General features: G+C 43.2%; 1 protein-coding gene and 2 non-coding genes across 3 annotated transcripts; 1 reads left to right on the forward strand and 2 right to left on the reverse strand.

Annotated features, from left to right (window-relative positions):
• Window positions 1-434: 434 nt before the first annotated feature.
• On the reverse strand, window positions 435-21,878 carry LOC101163757 (arachidonate 15-lipoxygenase B). The gene is made up of 14 exons (XM_004076760.4): window positions 19,054-21,878; window positions 18,634-18,856; window positions 10,190-10,271; window positions 8,226-8,315; window positions 8,025-8,140; window positions 7,158-7,330; window positions 6,941-7,084; window positions 6,663-6,866; window positions 6,235-6,321; window positions 5,975-6,144; window positions 5,271-5,386; window positions 4,450-4,550; window positions 2,641-2,811; window positions 435-1,213 (listed from the first exon to the last, which is right to left on the reverse strand). The coding sequence occupies exons 1-14, from the start codon at window positions 19,210-19,212 to the stop codon at window positions 1,034-1,036; spliced, it is 2,016 nt and encodes a 671-aa protein (XP_004076808.1). The 5' UTR covers window positions 19,213-21,878; the 3' UTR covers window positions 435-1,033.
• A 399-nt stretch (window positions 21,879-22,277) lies between these two features.
• On the forward strand, window positions 22,278-22,350 carry trnav-uac. Its single transcript has one exon. It is a non-coding gene; the product is annotated as a tRNA-Val (tRNA).
• A 129-nt stretch (window positions 22,351-22,479) lies between these two features.
• On the reverse strand, window positions 22,480-22,551 carry trnaa-cgc. The gene has a single exon. It is a non-coding gene; the product is annotated as a tRNA-Ala (tRNA).
• Between the last annotated feature and the right edge of the window lie 457 nt (window positions 22,552-23,008).

Raw genomic sequence — 23,008 nt, forward strand, 5'->3', positions numbered from 1 at the left:
AAAATATTTTTATTTTTAGCACAAAGAGTCTGAAATCTGAGTGTAATTGCTCCTGAAACTATGACATGTTCAACTCTGTCTATAATGAATTGAATGTAACATTACAGAGCAAAATGAACAAGATTTGACAAGATGGTGTCAAACCTTTAAAGATAAAGCTGCTCAAAGTGACAGATCATTAACCAGAACTTCAGTGTTTAAACTCACATTAGAGGAAATAAAATTGAACTGAATTTATGATTAAAAAAATAATGTGACGCCAATTTGATATTGAAAACAAACAAAAAAATGTAAAGGAAGGAACATTTACCTAACTACCCAAGGTGTCTGCCTTTAAAGACCCACTACGATGAAAATTGTGTTATTGGTGTTTTTAAAATGTTCTCATGGCATTTCTTCTGATGATTGAGGACATATAAAAAGAAAATGAAGCATTTCTGAATATTTGTTTATTCAAATCCTTGTGAATCAGGAGCAGATGAAAAAAAAGCTGTTTAAAAAGGTCTTTTTTACGATATTCCAAGCTGGAAAGTTCTGATATTGACATTGATTGATTTTTGTTGCAGTGGTAATATTAGTTTGGGGGTGTGAGGGGCTGTAAGCTAGTGGGAGAGAGTGTAAACAGAGAACAGAAAAGAAGGAATGGTGGGTTGCTCCAGGCCAATGGTCCTGCCAACAACTCGGAGGTTAATTTCTGATGAACTCCTGCCACTCTGCAGAGTATGTCCCAGAAAACAACACAGGTATTTCTGATATAGGCTAAAAACTGCTTAATCAACCCTAAAAGACCACTGGAAACACGCTTACAACAGATAAAAAAATAGTCGGCGTGGGACTTGGAACCAATTTTAATGGTGACTGTTGTTTAGATGTTCAGAAACGGGCTCCTCATCATAAAATAAGTAAATTAAAAGGAGTAAAAAAAAATTGTAGTATCTCAGATGTATTCACATGTTGTTTGTTCAATTTTAAAGATTTTTTACAAAAAGGTTCGTGTTGACAGCTAAAAACCTCATTGTTGATGGCTTAAGATTTAAATGGCGACACTGTTCTCGATGAGGGACGGACTCAGGTATGGATACGGCAGCACTTGCTGACTGTTGCGCTCTTTGATGGCGTCAGAAATGGCTCTGAGTTCTGCCTGCACTTCCTCAGACAGCCTGCGTTGGATGCCCACCTTGAAGATGGCCTCCCTGTACTGACACAAGGGAACCTGGAGAGGGAGACAAACCCAAACGTTTAGACTTTGGGACTGCAAAAGTAAATCCCTGTCTACGTTCGTGTGCGAGTGAGTACCAGACCACAGAGTCATTCCGAAGAAGCAACTTGTCACTGTCTGCTCTGTAAATATGGTGTAGAGAAGCTGCAGGTTCTTAGAATATTATAAGATGATATGGAGAGGACTAGCAGAAATATCTCCTTTTCCACTTATTGCTTTGTTTCTGTCTTGGTTATGGCTCAGCTGTTGAAACTGTGATATATCCAGGTCGTTCTCTTGAGAGTGCTGTGTGTGAATTCAAACTAAACCCAATAAAGGGACTCGTTCATGCCGTCACAAAACTGTCCCAGTCTGAAGCATCGCATCAAAATCCTGTAAAATAATGGAAAAAAAGCTCATCTGGACTCTTGCACCGGAGCGGTGCTGTCCTTGTCCTTCTAAAATCATGTTGCTTTGTGTGCAGAGTGACCCAATGCAGCATAAAAGCCAACTGCTGACATTGTAAACATTTATCAATACTGGATGCCCCCCTCCACTCTGCTTTCCACTGTTCATTTCACACTGGCAGCATTTAGTGGGTTTTTTGGAGGGTAGGTAGGCAGAAGGTCAATACTCTGATGGCTCGCTCTGAGTGCTGATGGTAATAAATTCAGGTCAAACGGACTTTTCTTAACGAGCAGATTTCAATTCTCTGGTTAGCTTGTTATTCATGTTGGTCAGGGAAAAAAAAAAACGTCTGAAGCCCCTAACATCCATTTGGTCAGGAGGTTGCTGGAGCCTATCCCAGCTACTTTGGGGTGACGGTTTTGGATGGTTTGTCAGTTGATTGCATTGCCGCACACAAAAAACACAACTACTCATACTTGAAGGGCAATTTAGAATTGTCAATGAGCAGGTTTTGGACTGTGGGAGGAAATCGGACTTCCTGCAGAAAACCCACACACGTAGTGGGGGGGGGGCTTCACACAAACAGGACCCCGCTGGGATTTGAATCAGGACCTTGAGGCTGTGAGACAAGAGTGCTAACCTCTACACCACCGTGCAGCCCTATAAAGTGAAAGCGGCAAAGTGCCGTTGGCAGCCTGGTTTTTCTGTGGCAAGAGCTATGTGGGGGGGCTGGAATTGCCCCCCCCCCCCCCCCCCCCCAACAACACAACACCCCACCGCTACATACCAAATTTTGGACAGGATATTGTCGTCATATTATATACATTTGGTTTAAGAACAGAAGTGTTGTTTTGCACTTTGTTTTATACTTACATTTTATTGTTTTTGCTTTCTGCACTATGAAAAGGGGATTGTTTTATAATTTAGTTGTACAAGTGTGCAATGACAAATAAAGACTATTCTATTCTAATAATAAAAAAAATGTTATTGTTTCCCTGCAGAAAATGAGAGATATTTATTGTTTGGAGCCTCACAAAGTCGATGCTTGGCTGTGACAGCAGGTTCAGCACCATCAAGACACGACAGGTGATGTTAACATCTGGAAGGAAACTCAAGATGTCGTCCTCTGTGATGACACCTTTGGCCTGTGGGGGGGGGCGCAGCATGGAGGTGGGACAGTTTGGCACCCAGAGAGCAAAGTCCAGCTGCAGGAAACCAAAGAGAAGAAACCTGTAAGTAACCTCATATTACAGGAAGCAAAGGAGACTAAGTGGACTGCCAGTTACCAAGTATACTGTTGCTTAACACGTCTGTTGTTCCACCTATCAAACTAATAACACCTTAAATACTCGGCAGCTCCAGCCAGGATGAAAGTTTGAGCCCTTTACAACTCTTATGGATCACGGTGCAGATGGACTTTGTGTGGCTCTGTGGTGCAAATCTACATTTGTATCCGTCTGTCTTTGGGTGAGAAGATGTCCAGGGACTATTCCGTCTGAATACTGGGGGTTTCTGTTCATCCATAGATGAAAGGCTCTCATTCTTTTTATCCTGTAACCCTTGTGCTATCCTAGGCACTTTACCATTGGGAGTTGGGTTATCTTGACCCACGAGACAGTGCGCTGAATCTTTTTTCTTCAATGATTTGGGATCTTCACTGGTGTCCATGGATTACATGAAATCTTTCCACCTTTATCCACCTTTGTCATGGTAGGGAGAACACATCAATGTAAGGGTGGGGTCATCTAAGATAGCACAATGGTTAAGATACTTTTAAACCACAGGATGGTTTCAAAGGTTTACACATGGAGGATCAAAACCATCAAAGCCATATGATCTACAGGAACAAAGGTGTTATGTTTCTGTTTCTATAGATTGAAATAAAATACAGTTGAGAATGGAAGTATGAGAATATGTTTGGGTTTCTGTGAATAGTAGCCAACTTTACAGAAGACATGTAGCTATTAGTGTATGCCTTTCACAGTTATAAACCGACACCTAAAAACTAAGATAGCTGAATGGAACTAAATATGTCCATTCCAACCATATTGTTTTTTGCTTATCTAGAGTTGATGACCGTGTGGATTTTTGTCTCTTCACATGAAACCAAATTAGTCTATGGCGTCTTTTCTATCACATCACTTTGAGGGAAGATGCTCGCTTTTAGGTCATTTGTGATTCTGAGGACAGGCTGTTTGGAAAAGATTGCTTCATGGAGGTTGAATTTCATTTTTGTTTGGAAGTTTGTGTCCCTGGCATGATGTCACTGTTTGATGTGCTGAGTCAAAAATATCCATCCATCCATCCATCCATCCATCTTCAAAATCTGCTGTATCCCTGTCGGGGCCACAGGGTTACTGGAGCCGACCCAGCTAATGTTGGGAAAAGGTAGGGCACACCCTGAACAAGTCGCCAGTTTATTGCAGGGCCACACACACTCTCACATACACACCTAGGGACAATTTAATCTATGAAGCATGTTTTTGGAATGTGGGAGGAAACCAGAGTGCCCAAAGAAAACCCACAAATGCCGGGGGAGAACATGCAAACTCCACACAGAAAAGACCCAGCCAGTCTTGAAACTTAAAAGTCAAAGTCAAAAATGTCTGTTCTCTTTTTCCATCAACATTCACTGAAAATGTTTTTGTCTGTATGGTGTCAAATTGATGATTACGTCAAAAATTAAAGACATTGATGTAAGATAAACAGCTTACAGCAGTGTTTTTTTCAACCACTGTGGCACTTTGACTGCATGAGCTTTTATGTTCTGTACAGAAACTTTTCTTGTAGGAATAAATTTAAGGTTTTTGTGCACGTGAAGCTCTATGCGTGGGGGGACTCACCTGGGAGAAGTTGACACCAGCGTGCAGAGCTGAGCAGGAGAAGATGATCATGGTGACAAACTTGCACAGCTCAGCTTTGGAGCAGAAGGACTGAGGGAAACCTGAGATGTTGAAGAGAAGTCATGACCACACATTGGACTTACTATAGGTCTGTTTGTCTGCAAACACTTACTAACAGAAGATCTGAGAACATCATCTCATGACGTTTTCATAATCGTAACCATTCTTTCACAAACCACAGCTCATCTCCACAGAGTAGAGACCAATAAATGTCTACTCATTTGTGAGCATCGTAGAGTCAATGCTGTTTGACTTGTTTGTACGTTTGCTGGTAAAACGATCAGAGAAAGAAGCAGGAAATGAGTGAATAAGTATAAACAAACAAAAGTTTAAATTCTTTTATAGGCAAAGATAATAAAAGTAGCTTCTGTGTTTTAAAAGGAAGCTCAGACCGCACATGAAAGTCATCTTCAGAGAGGTAATGCTGAACTTCAGTTTGATCCAATGAAACAGAGCGAGGAAGAGTCATCATGTTTGCAGATGATTGGGTCATGTTTCATCATGTTTCAAGAAAATCTTTATCTCAGTGTAGATCAAAGAATTCAGGACGTTTACTTCAAATGATGTAAAACAGTCGGAACATTTCTGGGTCCTGAACTTTCCATGTTTAAGGAGGAAACTGTAAACTTGGCCTCTAAGGCAGAGCTGAGGATGACAAACCTGACCGATGAAGAATTTTTCATCAATATAGTGCTGTCTTGATCATACCTTTGTGTCTGAACATCGTCTATAGACTGCAAAGCAATTGTTTGTTAATGCACCTGAGTGTTGTGAGTATCCGTGTGTGTTGATCTCTGTGATCCACTGATTAAGCTCCAGGTCATTTTTCACGTCATCGTCTTTGCTGTAGTACACATCCAGCCAGCCGGCCACAAACCTGCACACGCAAACACACAAGTAACATTTACAAGTACACACACAAACCCAAAGACAAAACAAACAAAAACATAAGCAAAAAAAACCTGAACAATCCAAAAAAAAAACAACCAACAAAAGACAAAAATATACAAAAACATAATTAAACTAAAACAAGCACACACATAAATATAAACCAGCACACAAACAACCACAACTGTACACAAAACCTAGACAAAATACACAAAGACTTAGGCAAACATAAATAGGAACATTTAAAGAAATAGCAAAAAAAACAAGCAGCCACACAAAACGCAAACAGAAAAGAAAATCAACAGAAACTCACACACAAAAATATTAAAACACACACTAACACAGAAATATTACACAAAACGGTCAGAAAACACAAACTTCACACCTTCAGGAAAAAGGTAGCAGAGCCTCTGAGCTTACACCCCCAGACCTCTAAACAGCTGTTGTCATCCAGCTGTCAGCATCTGAACTCTGTCCTTTATCTAACCGAGTCTGTCCTCGTTAGATGGTTACTCATCCATAAACATACAAAGAATCGCCCTCAGACATCAGCTGTGACCTTGGTGCCTTTGTCTACCTGTGCAGGGCGTCCCACACTCTGAGTGCGTCCTCAGCGTAGTAGCTGTGGGGCAGTTTGTGCACGCCGCGGTCCAGCAGGTCATCAGGGACACAGAGGGAGCGGTAGCAGATCCTGGCTGAGGCCCGGCTGAGGAGGACCTTTATTGCCGGCAGACCGCACGCCACGGCCTGCAGGGAGCCAGAACCACAGCATGCAGACCTTCTCAGAGTTCACCTCTACCTTTTTAAAGGACTTTCAGCAAGAGAACTTGCTCCTACATGATCAAACACCCCCCCAGGAGCCAGCAGGCCTCCTCTGGCCTGCAGGTTTATCTTCAGGGACGTCCGCACATGTGGCATCAACAGCTGCACACAAAAACAGCCAGTCAGAAAGGAGACAAGGTAAAGCTCTTATTGAAAAAGATAAACCTGCTGCATGTGTGAAACTTTGTTTTCTTTTGACAAAAGCAAAGTGACATAGATTTAAAATATTTTGTAACATGATAAATGATTACAGGATCCAGATGAGGTTTTTTTTACATGGTCTCTACCATTTTATCTTTTCATGGTTTGAAGCAGAAACAATGGTTCTTTGCTTTATAAATCCTCTGAGGGAGGTTTCTGTCTCTACAAATCTCTGATTGATCAAAGATTAATTTTATTAAATATGAAAAAATTCTCCACAGGAGCACCGGTGGACCTGGTACCTGGTGCAGCGGGTGCGACTCTGCCAGTTGTCTCAGTGTGGCTATGCAGCACAGCTCAGACATCATGTGAGTCCGCAGGTAATGGGAGATCAGCTGGTGATACTGGAAGTCTGCGTTGTGGACCCACATCTTGGCCAACAACCAATCACAGGTGGAGTCAGAGGGCAGGAAGATGGGGTTCTGAGGATCTGGTTTCTGCTGCAGCTGAAGGACAGGAGCAGATAAGTTAACTGACAAAAAGTCCACAGACAGCTTTCCCACCTGGGTGAGAAGCTCACCTGGATGGCGATGGGGACCAGCTGTCCCTGCGGGTTCAGGTGGAGCAGGCACAGTGGGGCGGACAGGTACGTCTGCTTCCCGTTGATTACGTTGGCCGGGACTTTGTCCAAAACCTCGTAATCCAGCAGGTAAATGGTTCCTTTCTGTCAGGAAACATGAAGATTCCACTCTACTCTGCAAATGGGCAGATGTAGACCAACTTGGAGGATCGCTCACCTGCAGTTCCAGCTCAAGGGAGGAGTCTCCAGGCAGGAAGGGGCGGAGCATGTCAGAGGTGACAGCCAAGTTTGGAGGTAGGAGACGGGTCTGACGCACCAGCAGAGGGTTGCAGCCATTCAGACACTGGTAGCCAAAGTACCAGTCCTCCTTCCAGTGAGCTTTAACAAAACCTGAGAAATGCATCAAACCGTCTGTCATCAGCCTGCAAGAACATCTGAAAAACTCAGGCATGCGGTGGGATGGGGGCAGAAAATGATTCTGTTGCCCCTCATCACCTTACAAAAATCGCTGGTGTAAAATAAACATAGAAGAAATAGTAAATGAGTAAATGGAAGAACTCAGAGAACTTTTTCTCCGTACTAAAATGAATCCGCAGAGGCTGGGTTGGTCATTCACTATCATTGCCTCCTCCTACTGAGGGAGGGACTCGCTCTTTCTTTCTGACCTGTAGGGAGCATTCTACTTTTTTCTGTATGACAACCATGGCATCTAACTTGGAGGAGCTGATCTCCTTCCAGCTGCTTCATATTTGGCTGCAGATCGCTCCACAGAGAGCTGCAGGTCATGCTCTTATGAGGAGAACGTCCTCTGCAACAGCAGAGACGGGTTCTGATTCTGAATCCTCTGCATCATCAAAAATTCTGTCCATGAAAGTTATAAACAGAATCTGTGACAAAGACAAACTCTGGCCAGAATCAGGCAGGCCAGAACTACGGTCCCGCAAGAGTTGATGATGCTTCTGTGCCTGTGTGGTTTGCATCACTTTTATAAGACGTCTCTGATCTAACCCCAAAGTTTGTTCTAGCAGGACAGATTGGTCTTGGCATGTTGGGTTGCGGCTTCTGTCAGCGCTTTGGGTCTTACTGGCGATCTGGTTGTGCCTTCCACTGTGTGCAAAAACCATCTCCAGCTCAGAAAAGCTTTTCCACGGCTCCTCGCGGCGGGAGAGTCCTCTGAGGTAGTGCTGGTCCAGGACCGAGCTGAGGAGAAAAAACAGGGATGACTTTGGTTTGCAGGCTTCCCATCATGCTTGTGTGTCACTGTGATTTGTGGCCAAGTCCTCACTTCTGGCTGGTGAAATTGAGGTTCGGTCCCAGCTCAGACAGACTTTTCAGGTCGGCACAAGCAGGAGCTCCTTCAATGAACGTACGCCACCTGTAACACCCACAGGGCCACACACACAGGTCAGGGGTCACATATCTGCAGAGGGGTTTGCTTTGTGATGGACTTTAAACAAAAATGAACCCCTAGTTATATTGCTGATCCCATGGTTCTTTCAGTCCGTTTATACGGTAGTAGGTTTGGTAAAAAGTTTCAGGGGAAATAACAAATGAACCTGTAAGGTTACAGTTCACTTTAGTTTATTTAAAAATATTAACACTGAGGTTTTCTTAAAAATCCTCTCAAAGTACTTAGCAAAGAATTTAGGTTAAAGCTGGAAAAAGCACTGTTTCAAGATCCAGATAGGTTCAGATCTTTTAGGTAGAAAATGATCTGATCTAGTCTGAAGGGTCACAAGAAACGACTGAGTCTCATGAAGATCATTCCTTCACGATGGAAAATATTGTGCTGTAAAAAATGAAAACCCCACCACTTTACCAGCTGGTCATTTGGGTAGCTGTTGTCTAAAATCAGTTCTGACTAGGATTTTAACCATTGTGCTATCTCATGGGGTCCAGATGACCCGATCCTTACAGTGACGTGCTATCCCTACCATGACACAGATGGATAAAGGTGGGGAGGATTTCACGTGGTGGACACCAGGGAAGATGACAAACTATTGAAGAAAAAAGGTTCAGCGCACTGTCTTGTGGGGTCCAGATGACCCCACTCCCAATGTTAAAGCGCCTTGGATAGCACAAGGGTTTACAAAGCAGGAAGAATAAATCCTGCTGTCCTCTGATGGTCAAGAAGTGCCTGCAGCTTCTCACTAAACCACGTTTATCCATTCTTTTGAAGGATTACTGTAGTCTGGCCCTACGGGTAACGATAATTATCAATTAGAAACTGATTTGTTAAGACAAAGTTACATTAATAATTTATGCACAACTTTGCAGAAGGATACGAATATAACGCTTAGATTTAGGTTTGACATACGTTTTTGTCATACGATTTGTCTTTTTTCTGAATACGAAATTAGTCCTGGTAACAAACTGTCAAGAATACGTCACTGGGTCACAGACATATATATCGAGTCCCGAAACATCGATTCAACTGAGTGAGCGTGCTCATCGAGGCCTATTTATTAATCTCTTTAGAATTAAACTTTCTAGAAGGTGAACCCCTGGCAGGGAAATTATCTTGATCCCATTGCTTTGCTGAATAAAAAACTGATTATTACAGCGATGTCCTGTCCCATTTTTTGTTGTCAGGCAAGAACAGCTGATCGGATAAACAATGCACCGGACCCGGAAATGTTGGGGAAAAAGTGTCCCTAAAACTACGTCCATATATGACGAGTTGGGAGTGAGAATGTGTTGGTTGCAACGACAAGAGCTGCATCATTTAAAATGAAGGCCCCCATCACATTAGTTTTGAATCAAGTTCGGATCTGGGTCGGGTCTGCTTGACCCAGCGTCTGGGTCCAGATCCAGACCACTGTCCGCCAGTTAGTGACCCCTGATTTACACAATCAGCTGCTGCCGTCCGGCACTGACAAAATGCATCCAGAGATCGCTGTATTTGTTTTATTCAGTTTTCAACAGAGCTTTAGTAACTAGAACATTTACCCGGTATGGGAACAATAACATTCTAATACGTTCTATTTTATTTTAGTTTAATAAAAAAACTTAAACACACATGAAAATTCCTGTGACCATGTGAAGTGTTTTTGACAGTTAGTAATGGGAAATTTCATATTCAAGACAAAGAAAAGTCAAAACAAACATGTTAAAACCAAATGTTGTGTTTAGATATTGACAGATTCCTTACCCCATTTGCCGCCCTCTGAGTTACACACATCTAAGCTTTAAAGCTGACTTTAGCTTTAAAGAGCAGCTGAAACATCAAGTTCCACTTTTTTGGTTTACCTGATGAGCTCCTGATGACGTTGCAGTTGTTTGAGACGCTGCAGCTTCAGCTTCTCTTCTGTCTCGTCTGCCAGCAAACACACTGCAAGTAAAGCAGCAGCTGAACATCAGCGGGCGGCCGTCTGTGCATCAGAGGTCGACCTCTTCAAAGGCACAGAGAGCTGGTCCATCTGTTACTGTGAGCGCCTAATTCAGGGCTGCCCGATCCTAGTTCTAAAGATCTAACACTCTGCCTGTTTTCCAGTTCTCTCTTCACTGCTGACTCTGGAATCTCCTTATCCAGATTGACTGAACACACTTGATCCAGGTAATCAGCAGGGAGAAGTGTAGGGGGACCTGGGCCCCCCCCCACCTGGGGTTTAACCCATCTATCCCAGAGTGAACTCTAAATAAATGATCGGTCAAGTGTAATGACACTGAGACAAACAGACAACTACACACACACACTCCTATGGGGCCGCTTTAGAGTCCTTCCTGCTGTGAGGACACAGTTGACCACTGCACCCCTGTATAGCCCTGGTCCCAAAATTTAACAAGAATTCAATGTCTGCCCGCCCCCGTGGAGAAAAAGAGCCAATTGCAGTTTAAGCCAGGGGTCAAAGGTGTCATAGTTCTTGGGGTAACGGCAGATTGGTACAAATATTCTCCACCGAATTTGGTGATGAGCAGGTGTTGTGTTTCTATTACTGAAGCTGTCCACAGTCACAGGGCTTTAGACAGCTCTCTGAATGGAACAGATAGGATATCCCCGCATCATCCTCAAGGCCCAAGTCTCCTGCTGCTTTACAGATGTCCCACCCTACCTGCTGCCGATACCTGTTATATCAACAACGAGCTAAGAGGTCAGACTCAGTTAGAAAAGGAGCAGGACGGGAACCCGCAGTTTGTTTTTTGGAAAAGCAAAGGCAGGTTAGAGGAGTTAATGAGTTGACGTGTGTTGACCGTCAGCCTGCAGTCTTCCTCTCCTGTCAACTATGTGCTGATAACAGTGGAAGACTGTAGATCTTAGAGGTTAAAAAGCTTTTTGGTGAAGCGTCTTGAACAAAACAAGAGGCTTGTGTACTCTTGTCATCACCTGATGTTGATATTGAATGAAGCTGTTCCTGTGGAGACATTTAGGCAGGAGTAACTACTATTTATTGTAGCTACTTTCATACGCAGATGTTTAGGCTGTGTGGTCAAACATTGTTTGAAGATCAGATTGAAGCAGATTACAGGCTTGTTCAAACATGAGTTATGTCAGAATAATTGTAATAATTGTATCTGTGTTTTTTTTCAAAAACCATGTTGTGACATTCTCCTGATCATGGAAGACACATGTGAATGACAATTAAGCTTAAAGTTATGTTTCTGAGTATTTCTTTATTCAAATCGAATCAGGAGTAGACAAAAAAAATGCTGTTTGAAAAAAAGATCTAATTTGTGATGTAGAAAATACAATCATCAGGTCACAAGCTCCCGGCTCTGAGCTCTCTGCAAAGGGGAGTGGAAAGAGAGTGGGGTTGCTCCAAGCCAACAATCCCCCCCACAACTCAAAAATAAATTTAACTCCTGCCGCTCTGCTGAAACTATGTCGTAGAAAACGACACCGGTTGTTCGATTTCGATTAAAAAAAGGATAATCCTGATTAAAAGACCACTGAAAACAGATGAAAAGATGATCAGAGTGGGGGTCGTTCCTGAAAAAGGAGTTTCAACTTTTAAAAGGACTACATAAATAATCTGATTTGTGTAACAAAGTCCATGAAAGTTATGATGGGTAGGTTAAAATCAAAGATGCCAGTATTCTAACTTTTTTTTGTCACTCTTCATGGAATATGAGTATTTATCTTTTTTTTTTTTTTTTTTTTTTTCTTAACTTGTTCTGTCCAACAGCTGAGCAAACAGATTAGAGCTGAAGGCTTTTTGTGTTGGACAGGTTTTACTATCACAAAAAGAGGTTATATAGCTTCAAGAAACTAGAGTGTAGATTTGTATAAACCCCTTTTTGTCGTATTATTTTTTATTTATTTGTTACATTTAGTGTGTGTGGGGAGGGAGAGGGGAAGAATGTGAGGGGAGGGTGGAAGAGAGTAAAAGGAAGAAAGGTGAAAAGGTGGGGGATACAAGCACTGATTTGACTAAGTTATTAATTTAAGCTGTAACAATTATACCAGATCTGTTGGAAAGACGAATGTTACATCAAAGGTGAAAATCTGACACTAAGATGAGCGAAAAAAAATCTGTCCATCAATACACTGTAGGTAAGGAGGAGGGATGAAGCAGACAGGGAGTGTGGCAGTGTGCACGTGCACGTGGGGGTGGAGATACATGCATGCTGCCGACGTGAACCGTGTGTTCATAAAGGGAGCCAGAACCTACCCAGCCAGACCAGCCAGACCAGGAAAGGGGAGGAGAGCCCCCCAGGCCAGAAGCCCCCCCAGCATCCGGACCCAGGCAGCCCAGGAGGGGAGGAGGAGGGGGCCGCCCACCCCACCAGCCAGGCACAGAGAGGGCCCCCCTACAGGGGCCCCCCCAATGCCCAGAGGCACAAGCGAACCCAGTGTCCGGCCCCCAGGCCACAAGACAGGAGCGCTTAGCCGTACCAGGCGGCAGCCATGGGGGCCACCGGGCGCCGGACACCGAGACAAAGGCCAGGGACGAAGCCAGGGCCCCCGGAACCCATGAGCCAGCCACCACCCGACCGGCGCCCCGTCCCCGCAAGCCAGCCCAGGCACGCGACCTTAGCAACCCAGGGATCGCCACGCACCCACAGCCACAGCCACCCCCCTAAAACCCTACGCACTACAACCCCCCCCCCCCCCCCCCGCCATAATATCTGACCCCCCTCCCCAACCCTCTCAGTGCCCTCCCCTCTCTGTGATGGGGAGGGAAAGCCCCAGAGGGTCCCAGCGAGCCAGCCCCCAGGTCGGTCCTACCCATGCACTCACACACACATACTCACAATCATCTGGTTACCCTCCCTACCCCCGCCGCCACGCAGTAACCCCCCCCCCAGCCGGCCGACCCCCAGCGCCGCATGCCCGACCCCTCCCGCAGCCGACAGGATACCCATAAGCCCGGCCGCCCTGAGAGGACCAGGCGGGTGAAGACCGGCCGCCCCCCCCCGACCCCACCCATGTATGGAGGTGTGGGAGTGCTGTGTGTGTGCTGCAGGTAAAATAGGAGGTCACCAGTGTGGGGGGCTCCACCGCTTACAAGCCGCAAAGCCCCCCACTCCGGAGTCCCTCTGTGAGTGGTGTGTATTTGCTGTGTGTGTGCTGCTAGCATGCAGTGTGTGTGTCTACAGAGGAAGTTAAAATTGTGGGGGGGGCCAGCGAAAGGTGAGCACGGATGTTTCACCGTGCCCCCCTCCACCAGACCCTCTCCACAAGGCCCTAGCTGAATCAGAGTGTCTAATATGCAAGTAAAAAGCGGGGAGGAGGGCGGGTGCCAACGAGAACCCAGAGAGGGCCATCCCCAGTGAGCCCCGCCAGCATACCCCTCCCATCCAGATCCCGGGGCCCTATGTGCCTGTGTGCAATATTTGTTTGGGTGAGAGCGGGGAGGAGCGGGCGGATGGGCACAACCGGGGGAGAAGGCTCCCCCGAGCGACCGGCCCCCCAGCCGGCCGCGGTAGGCGCCCCCCCTCCCAGAGCGGCCAGGCAGCCAGAAACGGCAAGCCAGCGGCAGTTGGGGGCCAGAGCCTCGCGGCGCCGAGAGACAGCCAGCGAGGAAGGGTCCCGGTGCCAGAACGGGGGGGCAGGGGGTCCAGCCCCACCATTCATACCCTGGCCCCCCTAAGGACTAGCACACTGCCCCCCCAGGCCCCCCCCCCCAAAATAAATAAATAATAAAATAATAATAATAATATTAATAATAAAATAATTAATATAATAATAATGATAATAAAATAATTAATATAATGATAATAATAATAATAATAATAATAATAATAATAATAATAATAATAATAATAATAATAATAATAATGAAATAAACCCACCCAAGTGAACCCATTAACCCCTGCTGTGACTGCGGCGTCGACCCCCGGGGGGCCAGGCCACGCGCCAACCACCGGCCACGGGCGAAACACCGGCCACGGGCAGACGACCCCAGGCCCCAAAGCCCCAAGCCCCCCCCCAGCCCCCGCCACGGCGACCAGCCACCCAGCACGGCACCCGGCCGCCGTTCCCGGTCAGCCGCACTGCCTACCCTGCGCCCAGAAGGCACCCGCCCAGGAACCCCTGCCAAGTTGCCGGCAGAGTGTGCGCCCCCACCACCACCCCAACCAGGCAACCAGAGCCCCGAGCCGGGAGAACGACAGGCCCGGCAGAGCCCACCCCCCCAAACCCACCCCGGCCCACCCAACCAGCCAGGACCCGGCTCAACCTATCACCATCCCACCCCCACTAGGTGATGTGACTAACCAGCTGGAGCCAGGGAGAGTCTGAAGCCGACAGGTTTTTTGTGGAGGACATTATCTCTGAACTAATATGCTCTGACATGAGGTTTCTGTAGTGGTTGATGCTAAGATTATTTTTAGATTTCCAGTTTAGGAGGATAGTTTTCTTTGCGATACATACAGCGGTGAGAACCATATAAGCCTTGTTAGATTCCATGTTGATGTTATTCAGGTCACCTAATAAGCAGAATTTGGGGCAAGCAGGAATCTTATGATTAAACCAGATTGATAAATCCTCACAAACCTTACGCCAGAATGATTGGACAGGTGGACAGACCCACAGGGCATGCAAATAGTCGTCTATGTTGTTACCTATGCACTGTGTGCATATAGCAGACTGATTGAGACCCATTTTAAATAACCTCTGTCCGGTGTAGTGAGTTCTGTGGAGAATCTTGTATTGAATAAGTTGCAGATTAGGGCTTTTGGTCATATTAAAGGCATTCAAACAGATCAGTAGCCAAAATTGATCACTAAAATTCAATGATAGCTCAGACTCCCATTTTGTCATGGGTAAGTAAATGGTTTCAACTATGTCTGATAACATCTTATAAATTTTGGAGGTGAGTTTGGGATTTTTAAGGTCCATGAAATGTGTTACTGTAAGGGGAGGGTCTAGGTCTATTTGGGTCAGGCAGTATTTAGTGCTTATAGCTGATTTAAGCTGCTGATATTCTAGAAATTTGTTTATATTAATTCCATAGGTTGAGGATAACGTTGAGAGGGACATAAATTTTCTATTCTGAATTATATGCTGGAACTGCTGGATTCCTTTGTTCTTCCATGAAGCAAAATGAATCATGTTTTTGTTAATCAAAATGTCAGGGTTATTCCAAATGGGGGTAAGTTTACATGGAAATAATGTGAGGTTGTTTTTTTTAAGAAAATCCCACCAGGCTGTTAAGGATGAGCTGATGTTTAAACTTCTGAAGCATTTGTGTTGTTTAATTTTAGAACTGAAGAAAGGTAAATTAGAAATATCTAGGTTATCACAGAGATTTTGTTCAATGTCTAGCCAGGATTCATCCAGCACACCAGGATTCAGCCATTTTTGTACATAACACAATCTGTTCGCGGAGTAGTAGTCCTGGAAGTCTGGAAGGCCTAGTCCTCCTCTATCTTTAGGTTTTTTAATAGTTTTTAAACTAATCCGTGGGGGTTTACCTTCCCAGAGGTATTGGGAAATGAATGAGTCTAATGATTTGAACCAAGTAGTTGGAGGTTTGGAAGGAATCATTGAAAATAGGTAGTTAATTTTTGGGAGAATCATCATTTTTATGGCTGCAACTCTCCCGATTAGAGAAATGGGTAGAGTTTTCCATCTAGTGAGATCAGCCTCGGTTGTTTTAAGTAGTTGGGTGTGGTTTAGCTTGAGTAGATCAGAAAGCCTAGAGGAGATATTTATACCTAAGTACTTTATGTTGCCTGTTTGTATTTTAATAGATGACGGATTTAGATAATTGCAATTAATTGGTAGAATTGTGCTTTTAGACCAGTTTATGGAGTATTCTGAGACTGAGGAAAATCTATTAATTAGGGAGATGATTTGGCAGATGGAAGATTGTGAATTAGGAGTAAATAGTAAAACATCATCTGCATAAAGACTTATTTTGTGTTCTAAATTTTTGGTTTGAATGCCTTCAATGTCTCGACTTTGCCTAATAGCAGCAGCTAGAGGTTCAATAAATAGTGCAAATAAAGACGGAGATAGTGGACAGCCTTGTCTGGTTCCTCTTTGTAAATTAAAGCTTGGAGATGTTTGATCATTTGTTCTGATACGAGCATTAGGAGAGGCATATAGTATTTTAATCCAGTTAATAAATGATTTTCCAAAGCCAAATTTGTTCAGGGTGGCTATTAAAAATTTCCAGTTGACCCGATCAAATGCCTTTTCTGCGTCCAGTGACAAAATGGTTGCTTCTCGGTTGTTGATGGTTGTATAATCTATGAGGTTGATTAATCTGCGCATGTTGGTAGATGAATGTCTACCCTTTATAAAACCTGTTTGGTCAGGATGTATTAGAGAGGGAACTACCTTCTCCAGCCTTCCTGCCAAGGCTTTGCAGATTATTTTAAGATCTGCATTAATCAGCGATATGGGTCGATAGCTGGATGGTGATGTGGGATCTTTAACAGGTTTCAGAAGTAAGATTACATTAGCAGAATTCATATTTGGAGGTAGATAATTGTTGTCCTTAATTTCTATTGTCATTCTGAGAAAAATGGGAGCTAAGATTTGCCAAAACTCTTTATAAAATTCTGCTGGGAAGCCGTCTGGTCCTGGGGCTTTTTTACTAGGCATGTTGGTTAATGCTTTATGTAGCTCTTCTTTAGTAAAAGGGGACTCCAGGGCTGTGATTTGTTCCTCTGTTGGTCTAGGCAAATCTATGCTATTGAGAAAACTGTTGATGTCATTGTCAGAGGGATTAATTTGGGATGAGTAGAGAGATTGGTAAAAGTTTTTAAAAACTGAATTTATTGCAGCTGGATCATGTGTTGCATTTCCTGTTAGGTCTATGACTGATGAAATAGTTGTCTTCTCTTTGTTTATTTTGAGTTGATTTGCCAAATATTTCCCAGATTTATTACTGTGATCAAACCTCTCCAAGCGTAGTCTCTGTAATAAAAACTGTGTTCTTTGATTAGTTATTTCATTTAATTCGATTCTTACTTTCCTTATTTGTTGTAGAGTTTGTTCATCCGGAGAGTTGCTGTAGGTTTCCTCTAACAGTCTGATTTTTTGCTCTAAATCCACTAGTTTAGAGTTTTCTTTTCTTTTTTTGTGGGATGAGAAGGCGATTATTTTTCCTCTCATGACTGCTTTCCCGGCCTCCCATAAAAGGCACGAGGAAATACCTGGGTGGTCATTATTTTGAAGATATGAGGACCATTCTTTAGCAAAGAAATCTATAAAGTTAGGGTCTCTGAGCAACGATGTATTGAACCTCCAGCTCCTTAATGAAGGTGGTGATGTTTTGTTTTTAAGAGTCAGGGAAACTGGTGCGTGGTCGCTGATAGTAATGGGGTGGATCTGTGCTTCCGTAGCTATGCTCAACAAGGAGCTGTTAACCAAGAAATAATCTAGCCTGGAGTATGATTGATGAACTGTGGAGAAAAAGGTATAAGTTCTTTTCGTGGGGTGGAATAAACGCCAAACATCACAAAGACCAAAATCCTCCATGTACTGTTTAACAGTGTTTGTAGATTGCCAGATTCTAAGATTGAGTATGTATATGAGTATTTATCAACACTTAAAGGCCCGTTCACACCGGGACGAATTTTAACGCCTCGTGACTAAACAAAGGGGCACCAATGTGAGTGTGCACAGCGACGCGAAAAAACGCCACGCGTCAAAGCGTCAAAAAAAAAAAACGCCTCGGGTTCGTTTTTTTTTTTCGACGCGTCGCATCGAAATCTATTCGACCAATGAGAATGGCGCTTTTGCACACGTGTCTGGAGCTTCTGAAGTTACAGTAAAACACAACTTGGGGGCGCTCAAACACAAAACTGCCTTGCTGAGCACACATACCAGCGAAGAAGATAGACGCCAAGTAGCGTCTACACTGCCGCGAAGAAATAATGACGGACATTCTAAAATATCCTCAACCAAGCACCAGTTGCTTGAAATATTCATGTTTTCTTTGTGTGATTCTGACTAGCGCGTAAATACTTGCTCTCTTCTTCTGAGTGAAAAGCGACTTTAAGAAGCATAAAGTTGCGCAGCGCCACCTTGTGTACAGGAGTATTTCTGTTTACATTAAGCGCCATCTAATGTCAGGGAATGAAATTGCATGTTCGCTCGGTTCATCGTCAGCGAAAATCGCCTGGGTGTGAACACAAAAGACGTGGCGAAAAACGCTGGCAAATTACGCCTGGCGAATATTCGTCCCGGTGTGTACGGGCCTTAAGGCATAAGAAGTGCTTCTAACATAATCACTGCAGACGAGTGAGTGGCTGAAGGATAAACTTCAACTATGAGGCCGTAAAGAAAGTTTTCTCACAGTTTCCACTGCGCAGATCCACTTCTCCTTCTGCTGCCTGCAGCCACTTGTCACAGTGAAACACTTGAGCCTCTGCGTCCTTCTGACCTGAAGACCTCCTGCACACCTCCACCTTGCTGCAGTGCCAGTCCAGGTTGGGAAACCCAGTCAGAACCTCCAACCTGAGCCGAACCAGAAGCAGCTGACCCAGTGGACCATCGGCTCGAACATGGACCAGACATTTCTAAAGCCAGAAGAGGAAATGTTAAAACTCTATAGATATAGATAACTGCTATGGCTGACCTGTCTTTACGAAGAAAAAAAATTACTATAAATTTCTAAGCTCACAAACTCTGAAACAGCTTGGGGTCAAAAGTCAGAGAAAACATAAAAGTCAGTCATTTATGAAAATAATGGTTCAGTTCTTGAAGTTAAACTCACCGATCCAGACAGGAGATGATCATTTACCCTGATGGGTGGAGTCTCACCCTGTGAGCCAATCAGGCTGAGCCATAAGCGACTGAAGGTTCCACAGGTGGGACCAGGTGACGTGTAAACCGCCACTTCAAACTCCTGACAGGCAGTTGTTGAGTCAAGCATGATGGTGACAGATATTGGAAGGAGATGGACGGACGGACGGATGGATGGAGGGATGGACAGATGGATGGACGGATGGACCTGCTCTGCAACTCCAAAACCATAAAATAGGGCTGTAACAATTATTCCATAAATCGATTTTTATTTCTGCGACCCAACTAGATTGATGTGTTTGAGACAATTTTGTTGATCGATTTGATCTCTACCGTTATAAAAAAGTTTCAAAATGAAATAAATCGATCAATCAACTTTGGAAAATACCATTTGGACGGTAGATTTATTTTACTTTAAGGTAAAACAACCATGTGCTGTCACACACAGTGTGCTAGAATGTTCTAATAATGTTCCTTTTAGATTATTTGGATGTAGACAACATCGGGCTGAACTTTAGGAAACTAAAATGTGAATGGATTTGACATTTATTCTTGTTTGTTTGGACACATATTTAATTTACGACTGATTATCTGAAGAAATACAAGGAATGTGGAAAACTTCACCTGCACTGTTCAGTACCAGGTATTTCTCTCCGAGTCACACTTTTTGGCTGCAAACGTCCTGGATATATATTTAAGGTCAATGAATCGGATTGTTCAATATTGACTACGAATCGGATCAGCCAACACAAATTATGATATGAATAGAATCATTGTTAAAATGCATCGTTACACCCCCAATAAAAGAGTTGGGGTTGTAAGCATTTTATTTTAATTGGTGTACAGTATTTGTCATTTGTCGTTTAACTGTAAACAGCCACCTTTTCTCTATGAACTGCCATTAACTTAACTTATAGGAGTTAAGGCGGTTTGAGATCTTGAATGATGCTTAGGGCTGTCCTAATCAAGGCCCTGTTAATCAAGGGTTGGTATCTGCCGTCCAACCAGAAGCAAAAAGTCTGTGAGACGTTTAAGGACTATTGGCTGGGCTCAGAGAAATTCTGACAAAAATTCAGTGCTTCAGTAGTGGAAAGTTCTCTCCACATTCTGTCTACATTATCAAGGATGATCTGTTGACCTTGACTAAGGACATTATTAATGGGTGGAAGGAATATTCTGATCCTGGCAAATTGGGGTAGCGATCAGAATTTTCAGGAAGTGGGACCAGAGGGTGTACTCCAACTACAGGGTATCACACTACTCAATTTTCCTGATAAAGTCTGGGATGATGTAATAATAATAATAATGGATTTGATTTATCCGCGCTTTTTCTTGGTGCTTAAAGCGCTTGCAGTGTGTCCATTATTCAAGATGCAAGATTTGGTTTATTGTCATTCCACACATAGTATTTGCAGAGAAATACACAGGTGAGACGAGAAGTTGTTTCTCGCTAGCATGACAGTGCAAAGAAGCAAGCAATAAAAAAACAATCAAAGAATAAAAATGGCAGTAAAATAAGATAAATACAGATGAAATAGAATAAAATATAAATAAAAATAAAATAGTGTGACTAAAGTGACTTATGTGCGTTTAGCAGCAGTCCTGTTTATGGAGGGGGTAGAGTTTGGGGGGTTGGGGGTAATCCTTTGGGTCTTATTGCAGAGTGGAGTTTGTGAGAGCATGTATGCATGAGGAGGACAGTCTCACAGCTGTCTCACAACTTGTGGGAAGAAGCTTTTTAGAATAATTATTTAGCAGTTAATCCGCTTCTCCAATAGATTTTTGTCAGCAAACAACTTTTTTCTGATCTAGATCAGGATGTTTTTGGGCAACGGCTGCAATATTGTTGTCTTAAAGTTTGTCTCGTGTCAATCTTGTCATAATAAAATGACACATTTATCTAACTGTCTCTAATTGTCTTCAGACAAAGTTTGGAAGTTGCCGGTTCATCTGATTCCTTCCTGACACCAAAAATCTCTTTTTTGACCAAATTCTTTTGCTCAGATAGTCTGATTGTGACAAATGTAATTCTTGTGAATATGGTAATAACTGACTTTGCATTTTCCACCTTGTTGCACACAGTAATAATGAGTTTTAACTATCCAGGTGTGAAGATAGAGACTGGTCTCCCTCCCACTCAGTGTTATTGCATGACTCCAACCATAAAGACTTTTCTTTGTTCTGTTTGACAGACGCCGACGGCCTCCTTCCTGTTGTGTGGCTCAGTGTTTGTCTCTTTGAGTTTACCAATGATCTGCTCCGCCTATAAAAGCTTCTCATTTGTTTTTTCCATTTTGACTTGGAAATGATCAACAGTTAGGAAGGTCATCAACAAAGCAGCCCCCAAAAAAACAAGAAAACACAGCACTCTTTTATGTTAAAGGTCACTTCCTCATCTCACCTGCTGTACTCTTTTTTTGTCTACATCTGTTTCATGGACAACGGAACATTATATTTTTCTTGTTATAAATATTTATGCTATACATTAAAAAAAAAAGTAAAGGGCTTATAAGACTTTAAATAATCATTGCAATAATGATTTTTAGCCATAGTCTTTCAATTTAAAAGGCTGCACAAAATAAAGTAAAAAAAACAAAACTTGTTTTAAAATATTACTGTGATGGTTGGTCAACAAAAACAAACATGGTACACCAAACCCTGGCTAAATGTATGCAATGCGTCAGAAAAGGGGATTGGCTGAACTTACCAGCAGAGCGCCGCGTGCTGTTGTCCGCGTGGTGCCCAGGTGTGTTTACGTCCTCCACGTCAGATAATGACAGTTTTATACTTGGGGAAGATCCCCGCGGAGCGGAAATACGGGATGTCTTAGGAAGGAGGGCCTGCCATGTTAGTTAGTTAGTTAGTTAGTTAGTTAGTTAGTTAGTTAGTTAGTTAGTTAGTTAGTTAGTTAGTTAGTTAGTTAGTTAGTTAGTTAGTAAAAAAAAGTTAGTTAGTAGTTAGTTTTGTGTTTTTAGTAAAAAAATATATATAATCTGAAAAAAAAATTGTACTTTTTTCAATTGCATTCATAATTGTACTGCAAGGCGGGAGACATTTCGCTGTTGAAGTTATAGGTGGAAATACTTTGTTCGTTTGTGTCTATGTGATCATAAACGCCCTCCTCGCGAATCTTACATAGTTTCTCTGACCTGGACATGTTATTATCTCAAAAACATCATCGTTTAGATAAGCGTAGGTTCCATAGTGTAGCGGTTATCACGTCTGCTTTACACGCAGAAGGTCCTGGGTTCGAGCCCCAGTGGAACCAGTTACATTTTGCTCTCTCCATACGGAGGATATGCTGCTGCCACATCGGTCAGGGAATATATGTACATATTTATATATTTATCATTTTTTTGTCACAGCGGCAAAGCATGGATTCTATCAAAGTGTAAAATGGAGATGCCGGGGATTGAACCCGGGACCTCATACATGCGAAGCATGCGCTCTACCACTGAGCTACATCCCCTTGACTGTATAAGCGGTAACATTTCATCATATGGATCACACATCTGTAGTGGAATGGACTTTTTTTCATTTTTTGTGAATAATTGTTAATTTTTAACAAATTTTGTTTTGATACAAAATCTATTCATGCAAGAGATAGACCAGGGTGCTAATTTCACAAGCCTTATGCACGTGAAATGGTTAAGCTAACTTTTCCCATTCATTCTCTATGGTAGTTCTTAACACTACGGATGTAATATACTTTTTTTTTTTTACCACTAGCGTGATTGTGGGGGCGCTGTTTCCACATCGTTTTGGTAAGGATTTTACAGGAAGAGAAAACAACAACAATCTTGCGGCCAGATTAGATCCCGGGGGGATTCCAGAAAGCAGGTTATGTGAGTTACCACGGTAAATTTGAGGCTAAGGAAGCGGATAACCTCAGCTTTCGGTTCCAAAAACAGAGGTATGTTTAAGGG

Source organism: Oryzias latipes, chromosome 14 (assembly GCF_002234675.1).
Source record: "Oryzias latipes chromosome 14, ASM223467v1".
NCBI classification, from domain to species: Eukaryota; Metazoa; Chordata; class Actinopteri; order Beloniformes; family Adrianichthyidae; genus Oryzias; species Oryzias latipes.

Coding starts and splice junctions, on each gene's coding strand:
- LOC101163757 (XM_004076760.4), bottom strand. CDS start 19,212: ATGCTTGACTCAACAACTGCCTGTCAGGAGTTTGAAGTGGCGGTTTAC. Junction 6,867..6,940: donor TGGTCCCCATCGCCATCCAG/GTGAGCTTCTCA, acceptor CCTGTCCTTCAG/CTGCAGCAGAAACCAGATCC. Junction 4,551..5,270: donor CGGATACTCACAACACTCAG/GTGCATTAACAA, acceptor TCAACATCTCAG/GTTTCCCTCAGTCCTTCTGC.